General features: G+C 48.0%; 2 protein-coding genes across 7 annotated transcripts in view; both read right to left on the reverse strand.

Moving 5' to 3' along the window:
• The window catches only part of CYTH1 (cytohesin 1), a 57,767-nt gene extending 49,628 nt beyond the window's left edge, over positions 1 to 8,139 (reverse strand). Inside the window, exon 1 of the mRNA XM_083598818.1 lies at positions 7,951 to 8,139. Within this exon, the coding sequence (XP_083454944.1) occupies positions 7,951 to 7,978 (28 nt within the window). The 5' untranslated portion in view covers positions 7,979 to 8,139. The remainder of the gene's footprint in view (positions 1 to 7,950) is intronic.
• Positions 8,140 to 11,681: 3,542 nt separating this feature from the next.
• USP36 (ubiquitin specific peptidase 36) overlaps positions 11,682 to 20,926 on the reverse strand; it is a 31,821-nt gene continuing 22,576 nt past the window's right edge. For 5 of the 6 annotated variants that reach the window (XM_083598609.1, XM_083598605.1, XM_083598604.1 and 2 more), the window contains exons 15-20: positions 20,197 to 20,721; positions 16,752 to 17,011; positions 15,407 to 15,565; positions 14,692 to 14,807; positions 14,122 to 14,257; positions 11,682 to 13,488 (exon numbers count right to left, since the gene is read on the reverse strand). In XM_083598609.1, the coding sequence (XP_083454735.1) occupies positions 14,126 to 14,257; positions 14,692 to 14,807; positions 15,407 to 15,565; positions 16,752 to 17,011; positions 20,197 to 20,721 (1,192 nt within the window). In that variant the 3' untranslated portion in view covers positions 11,682 to 13,488; positions 14,122 to 14,125. The remainder of the gene's footprint in view (positions 13,489 to 14,121; positions 14,258 to 14,691; positions 14,808 to 15,406; positions 15,566 to 16,751; positions 17,012 to 20,196; positions 20,722 to 20,926) is intronic. The other variant, XM_083598608.1, reaches the window with a different exon arrangement.

Below are 20,926 nucleotides of genomic sequence, written 5' to 3' on the forward strand. Positions count from 1 at the left end.
TCTATAAGACGCACCAGACCACAAGACGCACCTAGTTTTTGGAGGAGGAAAACAAGAAAAAAAATATTCTGAATCTCAGAAGCCAGAACAGCAAGAAGGAGAGTGAAAGCAGCAATCCCTCTTGCTGTTCTGGCTTCTGTGATAGCTGCGCAGCCTGCATTCGCTCCATAAGATGCATACACATTTCCCCTTACTTTTTAGGAGGGAAAAAGTGAGTCTTATAGAGCAAAAAATACGGTACCTTGGTTCCTCAGGCAAAGACCTTCCAACCTCATTCCTTTCCCCATCAGCCAGTCATGTATGCCCTCCCAGCTCTTGCAGCAGCCCATCCCCCATTCCTCCTCAGCTCTTTTTACAGAAATCCTTTAATCCTGGTGGCCGGTAATCCTTCATGCAGTACGATTAGTGCCACAGCCAATCTGCTCCAGGCTGGGACAGGAAGCTCAGGCACCCAGACCCACCTGCCTGGGGGAAATACACACACACACACACACACACACAGAGAGAGAGAGAGAGAGAGAGAGAGAGAGAGAGAGAAGCTAGGCAGTGAAAAGCTAGAAAGCATAGACATTGCAAACGTGGGGTTTCTTTTTTCTGACCTGTCTGGGCCTTTGCACAAGTCAAGTCCACCCAGGTCTCAAAGCTAAGGGGCAGACGGGGGGGAGGGGGCGGGGATAGAAGCAAATGTGCCCTGATCACACATAACAGCAGAGATTTTAGCAAATGCAGAAGTCATGTTTTGCAATGAGAATGCATTTCACATCAACTTGCATTTTATTTTCTAATTTGCTTCATTTACTAAAATCTGGATTCCTGAAGGAAAACATCATTGGCAGGCTGGGGTGGTGGAGGAAGGAAAGGTTTCTGGGGTACAGTTCAATGTGTGTGATGGGGAGAAGGGGAGAGCAGGGGCAGGGACACTCTAGGACCCCTGAAGAAGGAAAAGACAGAACTATAAAAATCCTTATCTCTACGAAGACCCTCCTCTCAGCCTCCCCACCCAATGAACATTGTGGCTATTCAGCCTTTGGAATTCACTTTTTCTCCACAAAAACGAGAACTGGAAACAAGTTCTTTAAAAGAATGAAAACAGATTCTCGTGCTTTTGTTTTGATGTTTGTTTTAGTGAAGACGTTTCCTAGCCTTGCGTAAACGTTTGCATCTTTCCCAATACCTCAGCAGTACAACTCAGTGGGTGGATAGGAAGAACAGGAGCTTCCGAAAAGAGTGAAGAATACGCAAGGCTAGCAACACTGTCCTGAAATCACAGAAATAAGCCCAAACATGGGAGGAAATAGGAGACTCCTGGGAAGGGATGGGAAGCCTGAAGCCACCCCAAACGAGCCCGTTATTTGGAACCTGCGTATTTTCCTTTGTCCATGTCTGGCCAAGCATCTGCTTGTCGAATGCAGCACAATGCCGTTTCGATCATTCAGGGCCTCTGCCGTGATGCGAACCAAGACAGAAGCTGCACCCTCAGCAACATTCCACCAGCACCCCTGCCCCCCCCAAAGGGCAGACACATCTGTTTCACTTCTAGAGCAAGTTCCGCAGTGAACGTGCTGACCAAGCAAACTAACTTTGTTCCACAGCAGCTTGTATCCACAACACCATCACTTCACTGAGCAATCACTTTTCATACAGATCTGGGTATCCACAACGCTGCTAAAGAGAGAGAAACGATTGCTCCACCACAGCAGGCCTCTTGCGCAGACAGAGAGTGCAAATGCACCACATGATCAGCCTGGGTGTTGTTTTTTTTTTAATTATTATTTTAACACAAATCACTGGCAACCGCAAGTTTTGTATTTATTCATTTAAAAGCAAAAAATCAAGTTCCTATCCTTTCTGAGCATCAAACGCCTTTGGGAAGCGTGCTGGTAGCTCCAGCAAGAACTTAAAGACAAGAGGTGAATGGAAAGATGCCTCCAGTCATGTGACCAAAAGATCTGTGGGTACTTAACCCAGCTCCCTATCCACTCTCCTAAGAAACCTGTTTCCCTGTTAACAGATGCATGCCCCTCCTGCCAGCCAAAAGCATTTAAATTCTGCAACAGCCACCTGTCCCCTCACACAGCCAATCAGAATATAAGAATGCAAGTGAACTAGATGCAAGAGGCAGTCAAACCATGTGATAACTTTTTACCTGTACACCGCGGACAGCACACAGCAGTGGGGTTCCTGAGGCCCAAGTACCCATGTCACCTTGTTTGGTGCTCCTGGTTCTACTTATACCATCCTTGTTTGGGCCAAGCAGAATTCAAGGATCGCCAGCTGCCATATCACATGCGAGCGCCTCCTCCCCAAAATCCCACGGTGTGTGCTGGGCATCTCTCTCACAAGAGGACCAATTCACCTCTCTGTTCTCAGAGCAGATGCATTCTCAAAGCATTTTGCTTAATAAAAGCCAGAGAATAAACACGCTGATCTTCAGAGCTGCTTCCGATTAATCATAGGGCATCATGAAAACCATACCGCCCCTGCCCCCCACAGGTTAAAACCACAGGGGATTACTGGAAGTGCTCAGTGTTGGGATTCAGTGGGATAGCAGTGTCCAGTCGGGAGACTTGAGCACCACCTGCTGGCTCTAAAGCATCATTTCAAGCTCCCTCGATATTAACGAGCCTTTAAAAAGTAGGCTCTTTCAAAGGAAACCGGGCTCCAGAATGCAAAGGGAAGTGTGCAGATGTTATTTCCTTGTTGGCAAGGGCAACATACCTATGGCAACAAGGTTATAAGCACTGGGCAACCGCAAGCTGCCTTTCTTCCTACGCAGCTCCAAGGGAAATCCGTAGCGACAGTCTGAGAATTTGAGAAACTACTGATTGATCAAAAATCAATTTTGATTTTAATTAATTTTTATAATGTTTTTATAATGTTGCACTTTTTTAGTGTTGTTAGCCGCCCTGAGCCCGGCTTCGGCTGGGGAGGGCGGGATATAAATAAAATTTATTATTATTATTATTATTATTATTATTATTATTATTATTAAGCCCTGAGCCATTTGTAAAGGCTGCACAGCCACCCCCCATTGCAGTCTTATTGCCCTACAGAGGTACTTCGACATTAAACTACTAGCACACACTGAATGGGACACTTGCATCCCTGAGCCTGCATTTTTGGTGGGCAGCTGCTATGTGTCAGGGGACAGCTGCCCCAAAGGGATATAGGGTCCTGCAGCAAATGGATGAAACACGATACCATCTCCTGCCCTGTTTGTGTGTCTAAGGCCTGGAGATTTCATTACCAAGCCAGCAGGCAAGGAAATGCCCACTGAATGCAAACCACAAAAAGCAGGGTGCAAAAAGCTTGCATGCTTAGATTCTGGCAAAGCAGGCAGCCTAGAGGGCAAAAGTCTGCACCGATGGAGCAAAACGGCCAAGCGCAGGAAACTAGGTGATAAAAGACAACGAGGAGGTGGAGCATTAAAGGGTTCGTGTGTGCGTGTGTGTGTGTGTGTGTGTGTGTGTGCGTGCACAGCTGGATGAACCCTGCAGCTGCCTAGCCCTTCCCTGGGCTATGAAAAACCTCCATGGACAGGGGAGAGAAGGGCAGCAAGGGCAAAGTAAGGTGAGTTGTGGGCAAGTCACACTGAAGGAAGGGCAAAATGGGAGGGAGGGATGAGTTAAGCTTGCGTGACACCCAAGAAGAGGAACAAAGAAGTGGAGCAACCACCCAACTAGGAGGAAAGATGTGCGACAGAGGATGTGGTGTTCACTGCATGAGTACACACACAGCTGCCTCTTTCTTTCTCTGTGTTGTCAAGTTGACATAAGTTAGGAGAGGGCAGAGGAATTTGTTAACTGTTTCAGAGCCCGCTGTCTGCATTGGGCCCATCAGAGTGATAGGCACCTCCACAGTGGCCTCCTGTACTCCAGCTCCCAGCACAGCCAAGCTATTTTCCGTTCAGTGTGTCCTGAAAGCTCGTGGATAGGATCAATGAGAATGTTCAGTGAGAGCCCTGTAGATTCAGAAATGTCCCACGAAAGTTTTCTGGGGGGAAATTCTTGTCATTACGCGAGTTGCATACATTTGCAAGGGTAGCCTCGCTTCCTTTTTGGCTGGAGCAACCTGGCAACTCCCATGCAAATATGGATAAATTTAGCTGCCCTGTAAACAAGAGGGCCAGCGGAGGAGAGCCAGCTGCTGATTTCAGAAGCGACTGTCCTACAAGTGCACTAAGACGAGACACAGCAGGCTTGTTTTGAGTCTCCAAAACGGCAGCATGCTCTGCATGGAACCCCCTTTCCTCCACCAAGGCTACACACAAATCTACATTATCTCAGATGTAAGCAATCACCAAAGTGAACAGGGAAGAAAGACATTTCTCCTCCACAAACCTAGAAAGAGTACCAAGACCAACTCCTCTCCACTGCTCACCAACTGTCCTCTAGGTGTGAGTGATGCAATATACTCAGGTCTCAGAGAACGAATGTTCTGACCTGCACCAGGTTACAAACTAGTCCCCCATGCCCATGAACACATTTCCCTCCACACTGTAAAGGAAAATACATTAGGATTGAATCAAATCGCAGTCTGGCTAGAAGCAGCCCCTCGCCGGCACATGGCAGCAAAAAATTAAAAAATTATGCGTGCATACAATAAGTATTCAACAGCCCTTGTTAACGTTATTGTAGAGAAGCCATAATCACAACCTGAGCCATAATCCCATTTTTACAGCAAACACATGATAACCTGTGAAAACAAGGAGCTCAAATATACCCAGCTGTCAGTGGCAACCACAGCAGAGCTCAGCCTCAGAGCCTCCACCCTTCAGCTCAGCCTGGGGGTTGAGGGGAGGAAGGAGAAAGCATCAGTCCCTGGAATTGCTGCTGTCCCTAAGTCACCTCTGCTGATGAACAGGCAGGAGGACCCCTCCATGTGACTGGGCAGTGCTACCCAGGTTGGAGACGCACAGGGCTGAGAACCATGGTGAGCAGAACTGGGCAGGCTGCCACTTGCCTGAAAGGGAGATTACCCCTGTAAATCTAATCCATCGCTCACAGTACAGGCTAGATGAGAAAGCAGCTGCATGCATACATCGTTTAAGCACCGCTCCACTTTCCCCAGACACCGTCTCTGGGATCATAGCAAGAAGTGAGCAACACAGCTGGAATATTCATGTACTAGGCAAATCAGGGACAAGCCCGCTGGTGGCAGGGACATGTGTGCCTGCTGCTTGAGAGAACCGCCTGCCTCCCGGGCATCACCTACAGCTTCAGCCTGGGTCTCTGTGATTAATGGAGATGCTGCATCCATGTCGCCCTGCTCAAAAGCCACCCGAGGTTCAAAGCTAATTTGTTCGCCAAATCCACATACAGGACTCAGCAGCACAGGCACAAAGGGCATCTGGCCCCAGAGGTCCCAGCGTCAGCACACTGGATAAAGGAAGCCCAGGGTGCCATTTGCATGACAGGGAATAAATCAAGCAAGCCTCTACTGTCCCAGCGTGCCACAGCTGCTAAGACACAGATTTGAGCTCACAGCTCTGCTGGGGAAGCCTCTAAGTCAGCCAGTCACCCATAACTGGGTCATACATATTAATTCGTTCTCCTGGTGCAACGACACTGCAGAGATGTTCCCAGTGTTAAAGGAATTGGAGTGGATTTGGGGGAGACTGCACTGGGAGACTCCCTCCGTTGCAGCGTCATACACAGAAAGCTGAATAAGCAAAGGACCAAAGACTCTTTGAAGTGGAGCATCTCATAGCTTACTTGAGAGCCAAAGTGGCATTTCCAGCACAAGGAGTGACCTCCACAGTTCAGTTTTACATGTAAACACAGGACCGGCCCTACCGTTAGGCAGAGTGAGGTGGCTGCCTTAAGTGGCAAATGCTAGGGGCAGAAAGGAGCAAAAAGGACCTCGTGTCGCCTATGTGACCCTGCCACCTTCAGGCGAGGTGGAGGACACTGCCCCATTGTCACTGTTGAAGTAATATTCAGCTTCCGATCCTGTTGGCCCTTCTGTGTGGAATGAGGGGGACACCACTTTGTCGTTCTTACCTCACGAAGCAAAACGACATGGGACAGCCCTGCTCAATCAGTCAAACAATTTTGACAACACATATCCTACATCAGTATATTGAATGTACATTTCTTTCCTTTTTCCAAGGGCAGAAACATCACCTCAATTTGGAACAAGAAAGGCTAGCACCTTTGCAGCCTGCGCACCAGACGAAATGATTTGGGCTACAAATGACAGCAAATCTTGTCTGCTTATTTTGAGGGCAGCTTCTCTGAAGACAGGTGCTTAGGAAGTTTTAGCTGTGTTATTGCCTGGCTTGTTGCAGCATTTCTAAATTTGTTCCAGTTCCTTCTAAATGTGGGTTCTTTCAGGAAACCGGCCTGCCCCACCTCTTACACAAGACAGGCCTGTGTGCGAACCTCAAATCCTCCAGGCCGAAGCCTGCTGTCCCCAGTTCAGGATACATCAATTCCAGTCAGTGGCCACTGGGGTTATGAAGGGCACCACCACTGCTCACCCCCCCCCCGAACAATGTCATTTTGCGAGCAGTGCACTCACTCCCACCACTTCTGCAGAATACTTATACCTAGCACTGTAATTTAGGGTTTGGGTAAGATCAGGGCCTGACCGAGGGCCTCCCACAAGTCACATGAGGCGACATGCCTGGCAGGGCCAGTCATCCAGTCCTTCGCCACTAGGCCATCTCCGGGGCTCCTGCCACCTTTTTAGAAGGTGATCTGCACTGGCAGGAAATGACACTTGGAAATGACAGTTGGACACACAGATCAAAGACATCAGTCCAGGCCCCAAAAAGCAACCCCACCCCGTGTGTGTGTGTGTGTGTGTGAGAGAGAGAGAGAGAGAGAGAGCGAGCAACTGAGAGAAGAGGCACAAATGTGACAGCTGAACTCTGCCTCAGAAAGAGCCACGTTCTCCCTCTTCCCTGGGAAGGAGAGCGAAGGAGCCAGGCAGAAAGGGGAAGCATCTGCTGCTCATGCAGCTGTTGCTACCCTGAAGTCACCCCCACAACCCTCCTTCCCTTCTCCGAGAGGCAGTTTACGCTTCCCTGCCCAGCCTAGAGGAAAAATGCCGGCACGAAGTTCCCCCCACCAAAGGCGCGCAAGCCGACCAACACACACGGCCCAGCTGTCTCTCGTTAACCCTCACCGCAGTGCTCAGCGCAAGGGGAGCCACCCCTGACCCTTCCCTGTCAATACTTCTTTTTGGAGTCCGGCCACATTTACCTCCCTCCCCCCCAAAAGGCGGCCGCACGCCTGTTCCCCCCAAACCCACCGCAACCGACTCCAAGCTCATTTCTCCGCGCACCCCATTGCAATGAACAGCTGTCCTCGCCCTGCGACCACGGGCTGGAACAGCTGCCCAGAAGCTTCCCTTCTTCTCCCCCACGCGAAAGGCAGCTGCCCTCCTCCATAGGGGGTGATTAAGGAAAAAGGTAGCCCTACCCACCCACCGAGAGTGCTAACCAGATACCCGAGAGAGCACCCTCTGTGACCCCACCCTGAACCAACGGCACCTCACCCCGCACCGCACCACGGCCTTGCACAATCTCTATTTCCTATGCTCAGGAGCCGATCTCTCCTCGGGATTTACTAGCGCACCCTCAGAATCCACTCAGGCAGGACCCCCCTCAGGACAACCGGCCACACAGATCCCAAATCCCGTTCATCCTCGCTTGCTAAGACCAGGAAGGATGCAAAGAGAGACTCCTTCCCAAATCCGAATGTGTGTGTGTCGGGATGGTGGTGGTGGGGCAGCAATTGCACACTCCCCGCTTTAAGCCAAGGGCAGTTCGCTGAACATGCAAGGGCCACTCCCCCCTGCTAACTAGTCGCAAGATTAAGGCTTGAACGAATCCCTGAGCGCCCCCCACCCTTGCCATTAAGACCCGCCGCTCCCCCACCTTGGCCCAGCCAAAGATGTTCCTTCCCATCTCCTTGGATGCATCTAATTCATTCCCCTGCTCACCGTATCCGCTCTCCTCGTCCTCCTCCATGTTACCAGCCAGACTCTTGCACGGCTGCTTTGCCCGGCTGCTAAAGCTATGCTGCTGCTGCCGCCGCTACTCAGCAAGTTCCTTCCCACCGCCGAGCACACGTGATGGGGAGGGGGGAGGACGACGAAGAGGAGGAGGAGGAGGGCGGCGGCACCTCCCCCTGAAACCCGACGCGAAAGAGGCGAGGCTTCGCGTCCCACGTGACGGGCAACGCGGTCCGGAGCGTAAGCAAGGGCCTGGGTTTGCTGCTCATGCTGTACCGTCGGATCCGGAGCACGCTGTTTCTGCGGCTTGCAAACCTGTCGCTGCAACTGCACACCTGCACGCGCCCACGCACGCATAGCAAACTGTGTTCTACTCACGAACACCTACATTAATTGCAACCGGGGAGGAGGAGCCCCTTTTGCTGCCCGCGCCACGCGGTGCCCACACAGCGTGGCTGATAAAGGCTGGAGAGATAGCAAGCTGCCTCCCTGGGCTGCTTTGGGAGGAAGGGCGGGTTATTAATTAATTTAAATTTAAATAGAGCCGGTTTTCTCAGGAGTCAAGAGAGCGGGATGTGCCTGGGCGCCGTGGGGTCTCCTGTGAAGCAAAATGATTCCTTGCGTTCCTTGTCTTGCCCAGAGGGAAGAGTCGACGAGGCGGGTGTCACTAAGGGGTTTGCAGTTGACAAGAGGACGGGATGTAATTTAACAGCAGCAGAGTATTATATTTCTTATAAAAATAAAAGCGTCCCACCCGTCTGTGAGAAGTGGGAATTCCACTCTAGGGTGCTGCTAGTGAACCACAACATGGCTCCCCTTTTCCCACCAGGGAAGGAATGAAGATCTACATCAGGAACAAGGAGTGAGGATAAAGATCGGATCCTGCCACCTGGGTTGCCTCACCTTGCCCTGTGGGTGGGTCTGCCCTGGGCAGGATTGACCTACCTTGGATTCTCTTTAAGCACTGCACATTTTTTTATAGAGGAAGAGATGTTAGTAGGCCATACAAGATCAGGGTGGGGAGAGGAGTTGGGATCACACTGGCCCAACTGCAACTTGATTTTGCACCCCCAACATGCATCCGCCCCCAATCTGCAGGGCTACTCACAGGAGAGGTTAAAGAGGGGGGTTAAGGGTGCTTAGGAATAGCATTTTTGTTGTTTAATAAAGTGGGAAAGGCTGTTCCCAATGAAGGAGGTCAAAGTCAGGACTCCATGTGCATCAGATACTGTGATCAACCCAACCCCTCTTCAGGTGTGTTCGAGAATTCCTGGGGTATGAACAGGTGTCTCCTTAGGGAAGCAACTAAAAAAGGAACTAGCTCCAGCAATTAACTATAATTATTATTATATAAGCAAGAAGCAGCAATCATTGTAACATACTCCCATTTTCACTGCGCCACCTACAGAGTCCTGTAGTAGATTTAGAACTCTCAGAGCTACTTAGCTGTACAGTATTGTGGTTAGTTATTCTGGATTAAAACAAAAAAACTTGGATACTGGGTAAAAAGCCATATATGCATTTCCATACATATTAGGCGTCTCTGCCTGAAAACAGGAATAGCGCTATATGAGTGGTTTCTTGAGCAGCAGCTTCTGCTTTAGCACCTACCATTTAATCAGTGTGACAGGCTGGATAGTTCAGTGCTTATAATGCAAGAAGACTCCTTGTGGGTAATATTTACAATGATTTCTCAAAAGTGTGAGGAAGCTCCTGCAGGCGATGTACAAGTTGTTGCCAGGACCAGTCAAACAGGCTCTTTCCTAACCCTTTCCTAGATCAGCAAGCAAAATAACATTTTAAATCAGTATAGCATGGGAAGCTCTAGATACACCATCATAGAAACATTGAGGGTTTATGACAGAAATGCTTAGTTTAGTGCAACCCTCTTGTCGACTGCAAGCTTTTAAAGACAGACCAAAGTTGTTAAGCTTTTTTACAATTTTACCCTCAAAGTTGTTGAGCTTTTAGGATTGAGGTTCTTGAGCTTTTTTTTAGGATTCTATCCCACAACATATACTGCCACAGGGGCTGGATTAAATCGACCAGTTAGACCCCTGAAACGGACCCTGGACATGCCTGTCCTAGGGCTACTGTCCTAGGGCTACTGCTCGAGCCAATAATGCATTTCTGGCGCTCTGCTCTGAACAGCGTTTTAATTGATTTGGCATGTTTTGAGTTTGCACTACAGTGGAACCTCTACTCACGTACTGAATCCGTTCTGGAGGTCTGCTTGTGAGTCGATCCGGGTCGCTGGTAGAAGAGCAGTTCTGTGCATGCACATTCGGCAGCAGTGCTGTTCTGTGTGTGCGCGAATCGTGGCAAACCTGGTATTTACTTCCGAGTTTGCCATGGTCACAAATCAAATTGTTTGCAAGTAGGGTCGGTGGTAAGTAGAGGTTCTACTGTACTGGTCTACTACTAGAACTACAAGAGAAGTGCCCCCATTACCAAAGTAGGAACTGGCCCTTCTTTAAGAGTGATTCAACAATAAATTGCATTTAGGCACTCTTGGCAGGTTCAGCAACATTGGCCAAGAACATCAGAGCATATAGTTCTGCTCTCCTGAAGGCCATTACGGCACCATCAACAGCCACAGACAAACCTGTAGGGGTCCCTGTGATTTCCCCTTCCCCTATCAGTTAGTGGCCCCCTTTGCCTGCCTCCAAACCCTTCTAAACGTCAATTAAAAATAAACTAGAAATAAAGAAAAAAGCATTGACTAGCTACAGTATCTAGCATCTTTGGGGAATGGCTGTAGTTCAGTGGTGGAGCACTACCTTTGCATGCAGAAGAACTCAAGTTCAATCCCCAGCATCTCTAGGTAGGGTCAAAAACCCCAGAGAGTCACTGCCAGTCAGTGTAAACAATACGAGGCAAGTCTGATACGAGTAGAACAGCAGCTTCCTACACTCGCTCCCTATAAGGGATCATGGCAACGCTACAACTTCTCAGCATGACGTGTGCGCTTAACAGCAAACCACAGGAAGAATATTCGCTCCACTGAATGTGGCATATATAAAATCTACAGCTGTAAAGCTGTTCAGGTGGAGTTGGGGTGAACCTGGAAGTTACATGGCCTTTCAACCATTGCAGCAAACCTCTCCTCCTCAAGGGTTTGAGAATCTTTGCAATATGCATTGACCCCATGCATGTTGCGAGGCTAAGCAGGGTCCAGTATGGTTTCAAACTGGATGGGGGACAATGTGTTGAGATTCTTGCATTGCTGGAGGGTTCTGACCCTCGGGGTATCTTCAGACTCTACAATTCTATGATTCTATAATGCGGAGGCTGTTCAGGTGGGTAGTGGGGATCAGTCTCTAAGGGGCACGAGATTCCCCCCCCCCAAAAAAAATCCATTGGTTAGGTCAAATGCCCTTATTTCAGAGGCTGGGCTCAAGTCTTCCCCCTAGCTTTTGCCTTCAGTTCTGCAATAGGCCAAAGCAAAGGCATGCACATAAGGGTGTTACGATGTTAGGATGTCTTGAAAAGTACCCAACATAACCACCCCAGTACTGCAACTACACAGATTGATGAGTGTCAACAGAAAGAGAGAGAGTAGGAAGGCCTGAGACAAGGGGGATAAACCAAGTGGAACAAAGGAGTTCTCAGCTAGGGCTTCAGACTAATGGCAAGCTTAAGAGGTGAGCGGTCATGGAAGAATTACTGCTGCAATCAATCACAAGAGAAACCAATCGACAAGACTGAAGACACACACATACACAAAACATTCCTTTATTGCACCATGAACCATTGCTACAACTAGGGCTACTGCAGCAAGCCCCAGCATGAGGTGCATAATACCCGCTTGGGGTATCTACATGTTGGCAGGAGATTGTTAAACGGGCACTGCCAGAGGGGAAGAGACTGCTCCCCGCTGAGAGAGTGAACAGGGTCAGTGCCCCCCTCCCCAAGATAAAGAAAAAAAGAATCATAATAATCATAATAAATCATCAGCTCAAATTAAATGCAATGGCCAAAACCGTTTTGGTAACTGCTTTGATACGGTGGAGAAAATAAAGCTAGTTTTCAACCTTTGCACCCAATCTATGAAGAGAGGGAATGGATGCCAAAGTTGAATGAGCAATGCTGGGAATGCCAGGAATGGGTGGGATGCACATGGATTGCCCCTCCAACCAATCATGCATTTGTGGGGAAGTTACAGGTAAAGGCTGCCTACTTGGGAGTAAGCCACCAAGGTTAACAGCTAGACAGCAGCAGATGCAAGGGAATAAAGGAAACCCTAGGCCAGCCCTGCAGGAACAGGAGCCCTGGCACCACTTGGCTTGACAACTACCCACTGAAAAAGGTTTGGCACAGGGGCACTTGGGTCTCCCTCATTTTGGCAGGCAGCAGCCCGCTCTGCCTTGGTGCCAAAGCAAGTGATGTTTCGGGCAACCTCTCTCCAACACAAACTCCCAAGTTGGAAATATGCTGCGAGAGAATCAGGTCCTCTTGGAGTCATTAACTTCTGCCACACAAGCTGTGCAACAATGCCTGCCGGAAGTTAATTAGGACAACGCTTAAGAGGAGGCATGAAGAAAAGACCCAAAGCAAGGAAGCTTCAAGACTGCAAGTGGGGATGTGAATGTCTGAACACTCCTTTGTGGAAAAGAACTCCTAGTTGATGTGTGCATGGAATTTTTTAATTATTATTGTTGTGTGGAGCATTCAAACATTTCTTCCCCTGCCTGCAGCTTGAAGCAACACACTCCAGCAACAGGCAAATCTCAAATGAACTGTGACTTAACTATGGCTGGAGAATGCTACCGAGAAGTTGTCGTTGCAAAGCAGCACCTTTCGAGGGCCCTGGCAGTGAATGCATTTGAACACAACTGTACAGGGCAGGACGACCTGACCACCCGCTTTCCTGGCTGCACAAAACTCAAGTCCCAAGTGTTTTGTACAGCAGGAACGGCATGTGGGAAATGGTCTTGAAAAATATTTCCAGAGTGGAGCATTTCATACTTCTCTGAAATGGGATAAACCAGAGAAGGGGCTGCAGATGGGTGGAGAAATGCCACGTCAGTTGCATCCTGTCTTAATGACTCAGCCAGGGAGAGGGGAAAGGGGCAAATGTACCACAACAACATCCAGCTCTTGAGGAGTTGGGACACAGCTCTCGGCTTTCTCAATCTTCTCTTGGCAGGAAAGGGACAGAGGGCATCACAGCTCATCATGCTGACACATGGTGGCGGGCGGAGGCAACAGAGGGATTTCATTTCCAAAGGGCTAGTTGCTCCTAGCTCCACTGCTGAGCCATGCCTGATGCCCACGGGTACCCAGGGACAGGACCTTCCCCGGGCAAAGGCTCCTCGTGACACTCTTGCAAGTAAGTGGCGATGGGTGCCTGCATTTCCTCAGGCACCGCACAGAAGAGCCATCAGAGCCTTCAAGGCAAGAGGAGGACATTCCCCGTGAGTCCCGTTGAGTTGGCAACTTGCGACTGTTGACAGTATTGTGTTGGTCACCGGGAGCTCCAAAGAACCGGAGTTCGCCATAGCATTGCTGCAGCCAAGAACTCATCTGCGGGGTCGAGATGGAGAACGAATTAGTGCCATAGGAAAAGTGTTACGGGATTGCACCCTCTTGACCACTGGGTGGTGTGCGGAGCAGAAGGAAGAGAACGAAGTTGAAAAAAGCAAGCTAAAAAAATAAATAAGGGGGCAACAGAGATTCTGCAACCACAGATTTAAATGAGGGAAAGGAAAAAGAATGGCAACACTGCTTTGTAGAACTCCTACACCTGCATATTGTAGAAGGTCCTACAAGACTTCCCTCGTCATCGCTCAAATCCCTCGGCAGAAGTTGGGAGTTGTAAAAGACAAGAATCCAACTTCCATATTTAGAATAATGTAATCAGTCTAAACAAGGACTACATGAGCTTAATATCTGCTGTAGGTAATCAAACGGTCACATTTTAAAAGCAAACAGAACCTGGTGTCTGCAGCTGATGAAGGACCCTTTATGGCACAAACAAAATCAGTGCATTGTTTAACTGTTGCTTTTGCAAAATCAAATACGCCTTCCGACTCCTCGCACACAGGCACCACAGTCCTAATTACGAGCCGTTTCCACCGCCGAATAATTTTCCATTTGCCCACTCCATAAACTGCAATTCCCCAAATCTCTCTGGTAGGCTGCACTCAAGTTCCTCACCATCTCAAAGCCAATAGCTCAGGCTAGCAACTTTAGCGGGATGTGTCACGGCCCAGAAATTACGCCGGCTTTGCAGTTTCTGGAACGCGTTGCCATTTCTTCTCCGCTCACGCTTGAGTTTCTTGATTTTCTTCACCTACGGCAAGAAGAAAGAACGCGTGGTTGTTCCAGCTTCTAGCATCCAAGCTGCCATCCACATCAAGTGAAGCGTAGAAAGGACATTCCCTCCCCACTCTACTCACCAGAAAGCAGCTGCTGGGATGCACAAACGCTAATTAAATAATAACAACCCAGAGGCGATCAGAAAGTGATCAATGGGACTGAGATCCAAAAGATGTCTTCCTGACTATCACTAGGATCACCCACTAAGCCTAAAATTTGGCTCATGCTCATAGGTCATATAACAGCTCTATTATAAATGCAAGCAGATATATTTTGATTGTTCTAGCAACAAGTGAGCGGGCAGGCATGCTGAAGAAATATATGCTTTTCAAGATGGGAAGCCTGTTTTAAAAGCAATCCAAACTAGCAACACACTAGGCTAGGCTTGCAACAGGATAGGCTTCTTACCTTTCCACTGTCAAACTCTTCATCCCAATCATCAATGACTGTCTGGCTCTGAGACCATACAGCATCCTGCATGGCAGCTTGGCTGACAGCCGACACCTCGCCATCCCATGTCAACACTGTGGAGGAAACACATTGTCAAAGAAGAGCTGGGGGTCGTGGCACGCATGGTCGGCCCAAGACATTTCAGCACCTGAGGCAAACCACAAAATGGTGCCGCCCTCCCCACCAGGGAAGAATGGATGAGTGAAGATCTACATCAGGAACAGGGTGGGGAATAAAGATCTACATCAGGATCTGCTGCCCCTGTGGTTTTTCATTTTCATTTTATAATAAGAACAATCCAAATACCAAAAACACATTTATCTGCTGCCTCTGTGGGTCCTGCCGTCCAAGGCAGTTGCCTCAGCTTGCCTCACAGGTGGGCCGGCCCTGGTGGCAATCCTTCCTCACTATCCCAGCCCTCTGCCCTTCCCTCATTTCTCCATTGAAGAAGCCAGCAAAGTGCTATCACCAGAAGCGCATAGAGAAACAGGGACACTGTCTTCTCTACATGCACTTCTATCATAAAAAACGGGGTGCCTTTTGAGAATGCCAAAGATCTCCATTATTTGTTTTCCTACTGTGGCTTAAGAGGAGAAAACCCCTTCCAAAACACAGGAGCAGGAGGGCCTCATCTGTTTACGGGAAGACCCCTTTCCTTAAAGCAGTACTGTACCTTGCTTTCCATAAGCTTTATCTGAAGAATCCTTCAGCAGCTCCTGGACCACATCAGACTGTTCGTGCTTCTGATGTATCACTTCCTTCTTTGGACTTGGGATGTTCCAGGAGCACTTGTCCCCATGTCTAAGCTGGCTGCCAGTCCAGGTCAAGGCGACTGTGGAAAGAAGGAAGGGTGCGTGGTAAGAAGTATTGGCACAATCATGTCATGCAGCAAATCTGACCTGCCACTCTGCAGCAGTGCCAGGGAAACCAAGGGAACAGAACCGAAAAGAAACACAACCCCAGGAACAGGTGTATGATTTGCATTCCCAGTGGTCCACAGGCCAAGGTAAAAATGCTCACTTACACCTGCAGGGGGAAAACACCTGCAAGACACCAACAGACTATTGGAACATTCCCACCAACCAGAATACTGCACAAGTTCCTAGGGTTTGCACCCAGAATTAATCACAACGGCTTGTTTAAGTGAGCTTAGGCTGTTAGGCGCCAACATGTCAGAGCTGTGGGGGTTACATCTGAGCTCATCTGCATGCCTAGGAAGAGACACCCGGTGTGCACAAACCAAACAGGCAGAGGCTATGAAGCCTTGGGACAAAAGCAGAGGGAACCTTGGGAGAAAACCCACAGCCACATTCTACGTAGTTGCTGGGTAGTTAGTGTCAGGGAAGAGTTAAGAGTTAGAAGTTTCCAGTTTCCCAGAGGGAGAAGAGCAGTGAATCTAATATAGCTCAGATTCAGAGGAGAGGAGATACAAGCCAGCTACAGTGAGGAGGTTAGAAAAAAGAGCGGGAAAGCGAAAGGAACGACGCGTTCGCCATTTTGAGAGTTGCTGGTCACGGAGAAGCAGAGCTCAGAAGGTATCTGAAATAAGTGACTCTGAGGAATAATAGTTAAAGATAAGAACAGTTTATAAGATTGTTTGTTAATATACAATAAAAAGTTATAAAAGAACAAGAAGTGTTTGTGTGGTGATCTGAAGAGGATAATGACCAGTCCTGACAGTTAGGCACCTATATTGCTTTTATTTGGACATAAGGAAACCACGTGTGTGTGTGTGTGTGTGTGTGTGTGTGTGTGTGTGTGTGTAAATATAAATATATAAATAGGTAACAGTTCTTCCGCGTCCCAAAAAGAGCTCTGGGTTCGGAGCAAGTGTCACTACTGCTCTTCACAGATACAGTGGAGCTGATGGCAGCTCAGCCTAGTTTAGAACTGCAGCAAGTCCAAGCTCCCCTATGCCCATTCTAGGAGCTCATCTGAACTGGGGGGTACACCGTCCCCCGCTCTAAATCTCCTTTCTCCGCACACACACCCAGCTAAGATATAGATATGTCTCAAACCTGGGGGGCTGATTCTAGCAGAGGAAAGGCCATTTTCTCTCTGTTCTTCTTGGGGGCTGCTGGCCTCTGGCACAGAGCCCCCCTGCTTCTCCCTCCTCTTGTGCTTTCGGTGCTCGCTCTCTCCAGCAGGGCTGCCGCTGTCCGAAGCTGGGCAAGGAAGCTGCTGCTGCTTCTTTTTCTTCTTCTTCTTCAGGCTACAGGACTCCTCCACCGGCTCATGGGCTATTAGGCAGGCTTCTGCCTCGCGCTGTGGAGGGCAGCTGCAAAATGGATTAAAAAACAACAGCCAGCCCCTTTGGTTTTATTCATTTATTTTTTTAAAGTTAGAACTGTTCCTCCCACCCACCCAGAAAAAAGTACAATCAGCAGCCATTGCTTTAAAATAACCTGCTTTAAAAAAAATAAATAAAAAATAACTGTATCTGAATGCAATGAGAAAGTACAAAGAATACCACCCCTACTCCTAGCAAAGTACTGGAAGACACAAGAACTACCCACACTGGAAGAATGGCAGACCAAGGTGATCGACTATATGGGACTGGCGGAGATGACTGGCAGAATCCGTGACCAAGGGAAAGAGACGGTGGAAGAAGATTGGAAGAAATTTAAAGTTTATCTTAAGAATTGTTGTAAAATTAATGAATGTTAAAATGTCTTGGGTAATGCAAAATAGAATTGCAGTGACAAACAATTGGATATGAGAAAAAAGATTTAAAGAAAGTGCTATAAGTAATTGAAATTAGGGGTTGCTGAAAAGATTTAAAACAGGGATGCAGAAAGGGGAGGTATGGGGAAGTCGCTGAAAGAAGGTTTAAGGAAAAAAAGGTCAAGAAATTATACATGTTTATATGTTTGTTTGTTTGTTTATGTATTGTGTTGTATTGTCTTTTTAATATGTGTTGAAAAACCAATAAAAAATTTATTAAAAAAAAAAGAATACCACCCCAAGGACCCTTTCCCCATATGAACCCAAATGGACTCTGAGATCATCATCTGAGGCCCTTCTTTGTGTGCCCCCTCCATTCGGGGTACAGAGGGTGGCAACATCTCTGTGGTGGCTCCCTGTTTGTTGAATAGTCACCCCAGCGAGGTTCGCCTGGTGCCTTCATTATATATATATTTAGGCACCAGGTGAAAGCATTCCTCTTCAACCAGGCCTTTGGCTGATTAATACTCTACCGCCTTTTAAATGTGTCTGTGGGATATTGTTTTGATGTTTTGTTTTACTTATTTACTTGTTTTTATCCTGTTTTTTATTCTGTGAATCACCCGGAGATCTTATGATGAAGGGTGGTATATGAATCTAATAAATAGGTAAAAATAAAAACCAGTCTCTTAAAACGGCCTCCATCAAAACTGAACTTTCTGCATAAAAGAATGAAATAGGACACAAAAGGGCTCGTCATGCATTTATATGCAGGTTCCAAAGATGAAGACCGCTGCTATACATGCGAGCGAAGTCTCACAACAAAATGCTGAACTGGGATGGGTGGGTGTTCCAGTTCAGGATTCCAGCCAGCTAAACATGCCCCTCTTCCCAGATATTTAGTCCATCCCCCTCCCCACAAAGAACCAGTCAGCATTATTTGGTACTGAGCATGCTCAGTCCTTACTGGGCTATTCCAGGGCTCTCCCCCCTACTGTTTTTCCTTCTGTAAACCTTGAGGTCACCCCACGCCTAATATATCTGTGCCAATATGGTGCTGTTTGGGGCCACATAAGGACTAGCACTCAGAAAAATTAAGGATATTTATATGATTTCCTTTCCTTTCCAATTTTCCATGTCTTATCCAGCAACCAGCAGCCCATGTTTCTGAGAGGGTCCAGATTTAGCCTTCAGTAGGGTTGCATTATTTCAAAAAGTTGAGCTTTTGGGGGGAAACCGCCCCCCAAAATAGTGATTCTAAGCTTTTGGAGCTGTTTCTGCTGCTTTTTCCATCGTGTTGCCTGACACCCGGGTTTTCCCAGACATTTTAGCGATTCGGCAAAATTCCCCTGACACCATTTTTACACCTGAAAGCGAGGACATATCAGGAATTTTCCTGATGTATGGCAAGCCTAGCCTTCAGCTACATGATCTTGCTTAAAAGGATCAGGCGTACAGAGAGATGCCAGTCAGAAACCGTCAGTTTCATCTCTAGGCAGATGTATATTCTGCAAAATGCATCTGAGCAAAACGCCCCGCAGTCTGTACCAGTAGCAGCGGCAGAATCCCAAAACCTATTTTTAGTTATACACAGATAAGAAGCACCAGGCTTCTGGAAATCTGGGAGGCACACTTCCCCCCCTCCCTCAGAGTTTTCATTTTACAGGGGCAAGGAAGAGGAACTTTTGGGGGAACTGAACTATATGCTGTGCTTGCTTTCTTCTTATCAAAATTATTGAGCTGTACCTTTTGGCCTGTTTAATATATCTACATCTCTACTCAGGAGACCGCCCACTCTGCTTAGCAGAGTTTACTCCCAATTGAGCTTGCACAGGATTGAAGCCTCAAAAATAAGTGCCTCAGGTTTGTAGGCACAGTCCTTTAAAGGGGAGGAAAGAAGATGGTCAACCAGACAGGAAGGGCCAGGATTATGCAAAACATTGGTCCAAAAGGCAGCAGGAAGGACTTGTGTAAACACAGGGCAACGCTTGGTTCCACTAGACTCAAAGGCTCCACTTGTTTTATTATTTATTATTATTATTATTGAAGGTATGGGGGGGCAGGGGGGAGGCCCAAAGACCCTTGAGACACAGGTAACAAGGAAACACACTCCTACCTAGCAATGTAAGCAACCTAGCAATTCACAGAGGGGTCTGAGAGCTTAGTCTAAGTCTTCATGGCTTGCCATCCCAACAGTGTTAGAAACTCAGATATATAAGCCTAGGTGCCAAATGGCTCCTCAAACCAAGGTTAAAGTCGCCAAAATCGAATGTCCAGTTGCCATTTTTGGGCAAGATGGCAAGCCTTATTTTTCAAATGATGGATTGACTTGAGTGATTCGCAGTTAAACATCTGGCTAGTTCAGATGACAACCTTGAGCTAGGTTAAGAGTTTTGAGGACTTAAGGAAAGTTACTTGATCCAGGGACAGTCCACATATACAATGGCCTATTTCTGACCACTTTTTCCCTAATGGTGACAACAGACCATTCATAACATAAGAATATGCTTCATAACTGAGCAGGCAGTGGGGTGGGTTAAGTGAAGACAAGCCTATAACGCTGTTCACTGCTCCTGTTCTGGCTGCACAGAAAAGACATGTTGGTTCCTGAAATTCATTCCGATTGCACAGATAATATAACCGATAGAATTCTACAGGATGAGGTATTAGTGTGCGAAAACAGTCAAGATCCAAGGATCCCCAGGCATGCACCTCCAGATGGTGAAGATGTCAAGTGCTCATGTTTCTCTCTCCAAGCAAAGCCCTTCCCCTAGAAAAGACAACCAAGCAAACACTCACCTGTTCACAGGGGACAGCAAAGGCTTACAGTCTTCCTCTGTTTGCTGCAGCTTCCTTTTCTTTTTCTTCTTTTTCCTCTTTTGGGTGGAATTAGCTAGACTAGGATCTGCTACCTTGCAGCCTCCAGCTATTCCCTCTTCCTCTCCCTTCCTGGCTGCCACCAAGTCAGATTCCGGTTCAGGAGAGGAGTCTCCAGGCCTGCCATTTTCCTCGAGTTGCCTCTTCTTCCTGGGTGCGTTGGAGAGGCAGGTTCCCTCTGCACCAATGGTTCGTGTGCTTGGGATGCAATGGGTGCCTTGTTCTTCCTCCGAGAGGCTACGCTTCCTTTTCCTCTTCTTGGAGCTGGCAAGGAAAGGCCTCTTGTCCCGGTCTGGGCAAGAGTGGCTCAGTGCCTCTTTGGGCACCGCAGGTGGCGGCAGAGGGGCGGCAGAGAGGCAGCATGATTTGAAGCTGGGCAAGGGTTTGACAAAGGCGCTGCTGGCCGGCGGTGGAGGCGCTGAAGATTTGGAAGCAGATGAGGGCGTCCTAGAGAATCACACACAGACAAAGCTAAGAGCCAACCGACACCAAAGCGGCAGAAGTCTCTGCAGAAGACCACACCCGTTTCTGTTCTAAAAGAGAGCCAGTGCCGGCCTCTTTCACAACATAAATGGTCCCTTACATCACCCAGAAGGACAAAGCATTGTCAACCAAAGCAAAGGAAAGCCCTGTTGGATTCATGCATCTAATT

This window comes from Podarcis filfolensis, assembly GCF_964270895.1.
Source record: "Podarcis filfolensis genome assembly, chromosome: 2".
Classification (NCBI taxonomy): domain Eukaryota; kingdom Metazoa; phylum Chordata; class Lepidosauria; order Squamata; family Lacertidae; genus Podarcis; species Podarcis filfolensis.